At 35.7% G+C, this 7,902-nt stretch overlaps 1 protein-coding gene across 2 annotated transcripts in view; it reads left to right on the top strand.

Moving 5' to 3' along the window:
- Positions 1-7,902, top strand: part of LOC111155528 (mannose receptor C-type 1) — a 101,218-nt gene that overhangs the window by 49,218 nt on the left and 44,098 nt on the right. For both annotated transcript variants that reach the window (XM_022515699.1, XM_022515698.1), the window contains 2 exons: positions 4,371-4,486; positions 6,526-6,674. In XM_022515699.1, the coding sequence (XP_022371407.1) occupies positions 4,371-4,486; positions 6,526-6,674 (265 nt within the window). The remainder of the gene's footprint in view (positions 1-4,370; positions 4,487-6,525; positions 6,675-7,902) is intronic.

The raw sequence follows: 7,902 nt of genomic DNA, 5'->3' as shown, positions 1-7,902 counted from the left end.
ACTACGTTTGTATCTTTAGGGTAAATACCCAGTAGTGCAATTGCTGGGTCGTAGGGTAGCTCTATTTTCAACTTTTTGAGGAACCTCCATGCTGTTTTCCAGAGTGGTCTCACCAGCTTGCATTCCCACCAACAGTGTAGGAGGGTTCCCCTTTTTCCGCATCCTCGCCAGCATCTGTCATTTCCTGACTTGTTAATTTTAGCCATTCTCACTGGTGTGAGGTGGTATCTCATTGTGGTTTTGATTTGTAAAACAGAATGACCTTTGATTGTTCAGTCCGGGGTCTATATATGTTAACTAGAAAAAAACTTAACAATTTATATTATTCAGATGTTCTATATTCCTAATAATTTGTCTGCTGGAAAAATATTCTCCTTGCACTTCTGTCAGCTTTTGTTTTATATACTTTGATCTGTGTTATATATACTTTGTATATACACTGTTATATATACTTCGATCTTTGTTTTATATACTTTGATCTGATGTATCTTATTGATACATCGGTCCTCTAATTATGTAATTACTTTCCTTATTCATAATGCTTTTTTTTAACCATAAGGTCAACTTTAAATAATATCAGTATTGTCACAGAAGCTATCTTTTGCTTGGTATTTCCCTAGAATCTCTTTTTCCAACTAATTGTTTTTAATCATTCTATATCATGGAATGGTTCTTATAAATATGTATCTGCATTTTTACTTTTTATCTAATTTAAAGAACTCTGGCTTTTTTATTGGCAAACACAAGTTTAGTTTTTGGTTTTTTTGTTTTTTTGCATACTGATATATTTGCCTTTGTTTCTACCATCTTACTCTGAGCTCTATTTTATTTACTGTTCTGATTTCTTTTCTCTCTTGTTTGTTCTTTCCTTCATTCCACTGGTCCTATTGAATGTTTGTTTTTTTTTTTTAAGATTTATTTATTTATTTGAGAGAGAATGAGTAAGAGAGAGCACAAGAGAGGAGAAGGTCAGAGGGAGAAGCAGACTCTCCAAGGAGCTGGGAGCCCGATGTGGGACTCGATCCTGGAAGTCCAGGATCATGACCCGATCTGCTCAACCAACTGAGCCACCCAGGTGCCCCTATTGAATGTTTTGATCTCATTTTCCTCCTCTACAGGTTTGGGAATAATACATTTCACTTTTTTAAATGGTTAAACTTAGGCTTTTTTTTTTTTAAGATTTTATTTATTTATTTGAGAGAGAGAGAGAGAGTATGAGCAGTGGGGAGAGGTAGAGGGAAAAGCAGACTCCCCGCCGAGCAGAGAGCCTGATACAGGGCTTGATCCCTGGGATCCTGGGATCATGACCTGAGCCGGAAGCAGATGGTTCACCAACTTGAGCCACCCAGGCATCCTAACCTTAGGTATTTAACATACATTTCTGACTTGAAGTTAAGCAGTATCTCTTCTGCTTCCTAAACAAAATGAAATTCATTATTCCACTTAAACATGAATTTTTGTTTTAAATTTTAGAAATGTTAGACTCACAAGGAACTGAAAAAGAAAGTACAGAGAATTCCCCCATGCCAACTACTTTCTTCCCTCCAGTGAGAGCTTCTTATGTAGCAAGAGTGCAAACAGCTAGGTAACTGACATGGATACAGAATATTAACTAAACTATACATCTTGTTAATTTCCCATTCCTTAACTTCCCACACATAATTAGTTATCTTTGCTATTTGTACATTTAGACCTGTTCACTAAGGCATTTATTGGTTTCTTTATTCAGTGTGACTTTCAGGCCATTTATTCCTCCTGACTTAAAATTCTTTCTTGCCAAAGTAAATCTTTTTGTGATTTTTTTCCACTGGTGACATGGGAGTGGAAAACTCTCATCTTTATCTGAAAATGTCTTGTTCCATCATCACCTTGTGTAATAATTTTAGGTAGCCTACTTTAAAATGCTCGGTTGATAGCCATTTTCAGACCGTGCTGTCTGTATAACGTTTCATTTTCTCCTAGCCTTTATTTTGCCATTGGAACTCCTGTTATTAGGATAATTCTTCTTTTCTAAAAAGTGGGTCCTCTGTGTTTTCTCTCTGATTGATTTTAAGATCTACTCATTGGCTTTGTCATTCTGCTAGCTTTTAGCACAGTATGTTGAGATTTGGATTAATTTTCTTTTGTTTGGTACTCAATGTTCTTCAGTTTTAGAATTTGTCTCTTTTAATTCTTGAAAATTATCAGTCAGTAAATTTATTTGGTGATTCTGAAACTTAGGTTGATTTTCAAACTTTTCATTCTATTTTTTGTGTTCTCTCTCTGTTTTTTAAAATCTCTTTCATACGTTTATCTCTCTGCTACATTCATTCATATGACTAATCTTTCTGAAACCACATTTCTACATTTAATAAGGCCATTGAGTTTTTAACTTTATAGATTTCTTTTCTGGAAATTCTATTTTTTGTGTGTTCAGGTCCTCTTGTTCTTTGTTCATAGCATTTTGATCTTTAGTTATTGATTCTTCTTTTGTCTTCTTTTGTTAAATCATCTGAGACATGTTTTTTTTTAAGATTTTATTCATTTACTTGAGAGAGCGAGAGAGAGCACAAGTAGAGTGGAGGGGCAGAGGGAAAGGGAGAAGCAAACTCCCCATCCCACAGAGAGCCCAACATGGGGCTCAATTCCCAGGACCCTGAGATCACAATCCAGACTGAAGGCAGAAGCTTAACTGACTGAACCACCCAGGCACCCCTGAAACATGCTTATTTTTGTATTTTTTTTTCCAGATTGTTTTATTATGTTACATTTCTGACTTTCCCTTAAAATGAACCTCAGGTGGTTTGTACATTTTGACTGTGATTAGTCCCAATCCCATACCCATCCTAAGCCTCAAAAGTCACAGTGGTTTTTTTTTTTGTTGTTTTTTGTTTTAAGATTTTATTTATTTATTTGACGCAGAGAGATCACAAGTAGGCAGACCAGCAGGCGGGGCTGGGGGTGGGGTGGTGGGGAAGCTGGCTCCTTGCTAAACAGAGAGCCTGACGTGGGGCTTGATCCCAGGACCCTGAGATCATGACCCAAGCCAAAGGCAGAAGCTTAACCCACTGAGGCACCCAGGTGCCCTTCAAAAGTCATAGTCTTACATGACCTGTGTTGTGGAAATATTTCTATTGTGTGGTTCTGCATTTTACTTCTCTGAGTGCCTAGGAATTTCTCCTTTTGTAGACCAAGATTTATTTTATGTTTTTGGCTGTGGAGTCTAACACAATGTGAATAGTGTCAAGTCGGGACTAGCACCCATCTCTAGCACAGAATCAGTATTTATTTTTAACAGAATGATTTCTTATTTCTCTGCACTTAGAACCCCAAGCAGATGACAAGAATCTGCTATTGCCTGGTTTTGTGAATAGAGTTTTCTCACTTTCCTTTCCAGAGGGACTTTCCTTAGTGGGTATCATCTTTTTTTTTTTTTTTTTTTTTAAGATTTATTTATTTGTTTGAGAGAGAGAGAGAGAGAGAGAGAGGGCATGAGTAGGGGGAGGGGCAGAGAAAGAGAGAGAGAATCCTGATGCAGACTCCTCAGTGAGCCTGGAGCCTGATGTGGGGCTCGATCCCAGGACCCTGAGATCGTGAATCACAAAATCAGGAGTCAGCCAATAATCTGACTGAGCCACTCAGGCGCCCCAGTGGGGATCATCTTTATGTAAGCACTTCAGCCCCACTTCCCTGCCTCGGGTAGACTGATGGCCAAATACCCTCATTTGTATGGACATTAGTACCCTTGCCTCTAAAGCCTAGTGCCCTAGTCTCGGTCTGGTACATGACAGGCCAATGACAGTCTTGGCTTGAGCATTTCCCATTCTAGCGTTTTAGTTTTCTATATGTTTTCGGTACCTGAAGATTACCTCAAGTATGGATTTTTTGTTTAATGTTATGTTTTTATTTAGCATTTCTGTGTATTTGAAGTATGGGAGAGGAACCATGCCGCATCATGTTGCCAGAAGTTTGCTAAGTATTCTCCCAGGACCAGATGACTCAGCTTTATGGTCACTATCTACTTTTGGCTTCAGTAGACCACTAGGTTAGCTACTCAGCAAACGATTTCCTGTGGCTCTCTATGCTAATACAGAAATCTTAGCCATCCTGTTCAGGTTCGTCAGTATGCATTTCACAAGTCACTTTTATTGGAAGATGTATCAGGAGGGGAGAGAATGAATACCCTGACCCCAGTTTTGTGTAATAAGAGGAACAATGTACTATTGTTTTCTTTATTCATATAAATATTTTTTCGTTGCATTTCAAATTTTCCATATTTGTGTTCTCTACATACTTCTGTCATTTATCAATTTATGTTTCATGACAGAGCAATTATTAAAATAATATTATTTACTTAATATCCCTGATTATCTGCTTGATAACATTAATAGGGCTGGAAAAGACATGGCTTCTACTGCTATATGATTGGACACACACTTTCAACATTTATGGAAGCAAACCAAACCTGTATAAATGAGAAGGCTTATTTAACAACTGTTGAAGACAGGTATGCAACCACTTTAATTTTATTTGAATGTAGGTCAAATAATGAAATGTTTTCAGAGAAGCCTAAATATCAACATGCTCTAGATTTCTGTAAATTTCTCTAAATTCTATAAATTGACACACTGTAAATTTCTGTTCATTTTGAAGTATAGCTTGCAAAAGTAGGAGCATTAAAAATCATATCCTTATTTGGATTCTTCATTGTAAGCACTATAAAATATTTTGCTACTTCTAGAACTATAAAGCAATATTCAAAACAGTTTATTAGTACTCTAGCAAATATAGTTTGTGGATCTTTTTTCTGACCTAATATGTATCAGTTTTTTTCAAGCAGGGAAACTAAGTAAAATTCATTAGTTAAAAAAGGCCACTTTCTATCTTTACCATTATCTCCACCTAAAAAGCTAGTAGAGATTCACTGATTTTATTATTCCTTTACATTCTTCTGGGTTTTTATTTTTGTTGCTTGTTTTTGTTTGTTTGTTTGTTTGTTTGTTTGCTTTTGTGTGTGTGTGTGCATTGCTAGGTTTACTAGACTGATAGGTCAGAAAAATCAAAATCACATAGACGTAGAACATTTTATATAATTTTTACTTCTAGAGTCCCAGCCATCTTTAAGGTTTTAGTTTTTATTTATTTTTCCCTTAATCTTTTCAAAGCACTGGATTAGGCACAGAAGATACTTAAATTCTAAAATGTGTGTTTGACTTGTAATAAAAAGGGAAAAATGTATCTAGTTTAAATACAAAAAATTATGTCCATTGGCCTTTCAAGACACACCCAATAAAATATAGAGAATACTATTGATATGAAAACATCCTTTGATAAAACCAAAAAAAGAAAGATATCATAGAATTTGTATAGTCTCGGTAAAAGTGCTTGTAGTTCAACCATATCCTTTTTCACATATGATTAAATGTCTAATATTTGTAGCACACTCATATAATGCTAATGTGTGAAAATCTGAATGTAGATACTTTTTATCTTATGACAAGGTGAACTTTACCTCTGTAAGTACTATGGGAACATATTCTGAGCTTCCCTGTAGTGGATCTTTTGGTTTACTGGAGCAGAGATTGCCCTATATTTTATATTTTAGGTTTGTTTTCTATGATGTTTATATTCAGGAGCTCACAAATTGTGGTCAGATTTGGTTTCTAGACATTTGAGAAATATTGAGTTTAGGACTTTTAAATTTTTTTGTTTGTTCAATTTAGGGAATAAAATTACTCAGGTTAAGGTCATATGAGTGTTCTGTTATGGTAACCTCTCCATTTCCCTCTCTACTCTCTCTGGAGTCATCCACCTCTCTTTGTTCCTGGAAACTTTGAGTCTCACTTTTATTTTGCTCCAAAGAAAGATTTTTGCCTGCATTGCTGCCTTATTGTGTAATGTTTGTCTGTGAAGACAAACTTTGGTCGCTTTAATAACCTAAAATTGTGTCATTACCAGATTATGCCAATACGTGGATGAGAGCCAAAAGGAGAGAAAATGTGGGAATTTCTGACTCTGCTCCCAGTTCCTTCTAGAGACTGAATCTCTGCTTCTCTGTTTTTCTCAATTTTCTCTTCTGTTTCAGACCTGAGATGAGAATAAAATTGTGGGGGACAGCTAACAGATTTTTCCATCTGTATCCTCCTTGATAATGTTATGACCTCACAGTTTTCTTAACTAAGAATTGTGTAGAACATTTAAATATTTGGAAATTGGACTAAGTTTTTAAACAATGTATTTTGAAATGCTGTAGTCTTCTCTTTTGCTTTTTCAGAATTCTCTTACATTTTGAGGAGGGGCAGAGGGGCTGGTGAGGAATAGAGAGAAATTGAGTATTTTTGAATGATTTTATTTACTCAGCTCTCTTATATTTCCCCCTCATTTCCTTAGTAGAAATTTGCATAATTTAAATGACCTATCCCTAGGACACAAGATGTTTGGATTACCAACTAAACCATAACCTAAACATAAAACTGAGATACATTTCATGTGGCTAATTGGAAAGATTCACATTTCTAAAATTTAGTTAATTTTTTTTTTCTTAAGATATGAACAAGCCTTTCTGACCAGTTTTGTTGGATTGAGGCCTGAAAGGTATTTTTGGACAGGACTTTCAGATGTGCAAAACAAAGGGACCTTTCAATGGACCATTGAGGAAAAGGTTCAGTTCACCCACTGGAATTCAGATATGCCAGGTATGTGAATTGCTTGGGGCTGAGGTTTTCATTCACCCTACCAGTCCATTATCTTTCCATGTACCTTTCCAGACAGACTATATATTAATTATGTTCTTAGCATTTTGTATTTCACTTTCCTTTTTTTTTATTTTCCAATTAGTTCACATTGGTCTAAGAAAATAAGGAAGATAAAACTACTCATGGTCTGCTACTACTCTGTTTGAAAAATATTTAGGAAATCCTAAATGGCCATAGATGTTCTAAATGGCTAATTTATTCCTGTACCCTTGAAACTATATGAAAGGGATTTAAAACTTTTGAGTGCAACGATGAATAGAACCATCAGTGGTCTTTGGTGGCAGGGCAAGGAACCATGTTTGCATGGAATGTATTATTTCACAGTCTTGTAGGCACTGCCTTGCTTAGCCTTTTATATGTCTGGATCTTATTTTATCTTTTTAAAGAAATCTGCCAGGTAAGTTGAAGGATCTTCATTTTAAAGATGTGGAAACTAGAACTCAGAAAACGTATATGAGTAGAAATATTCTAGGCATGGGCTTAGACTAGCCTGTATGATTCCCAAATCTGTGTTGCTTGGCGTGAACACTGCCATGCCTCTCGATCAGTTTGGATTTACCTTCCCTAGTAAGTAGTTCTGGAAATAGTCTCCGAACCATTGTTTGCCTTCTTTATTCACTGGTATCACAGCATGTGATATTATCCACTGTGACACCTTCCGAAAATTCCACATCTTTAATAGCAAATGTTTTGTTGTGTTCTGGGCGAAAAGCTAAAGGAGGACCGTTAGTTCAAGTGCATGAACTTACTACTTGGCCTAACAAGTCCTAATCTTCAGAAGTTCTTTTAATTTGTATTCTCAAATTATTGACAGAGAAAATAGATCAACAATTTGGATAGTGGGATTCTTGGTGAATTACTGAATGTTCTGAAAGGCAGTAGGATTTCAGTTTATTTTGAAATTAACTGGGGAGGATACTAAAAAATAAAAATTAAGTGGGCAGGATATTAAGAAAAAATATATATATTTTAGCATCAGTAGGAGTGGTAATTCTTATTCTCTCGGTCAAACTCCTTATTTTTACGGGTGTTGATCATTCAGTGGTAGGATGTTGAGAGATTAATTTTGGAATGTCCTTAGGGAATAAAAATGAATGATATCAGAGCCATAGAGAATCAGAGATCTTAGAGAAATCAGAGATCTTAGAGAAAATGTTTTGGGAAATAT

Source organism: Enhydra lutris, unplaced genomic scaffold (genome assembly GCF_002288905.1).
Source record: "Enhydra lutris kenyoni isolate GAN:26980312 unplaced genomic scaffold, ASM228890v2 scaffoldscaffold42, whole genome shotgun sequence".
Taxonomy (NCBI): Eukaryota; Metazoa; Chordata; class Mammalia; order Carnivora; family Mustelidae; genus Enhydra; species Enhydra lutris.
The sequence above is the reverse complement of the archived record's forward strand: the minus strand, read 5'-3'. Positions and strand labels throughout refer to the sequence as shown.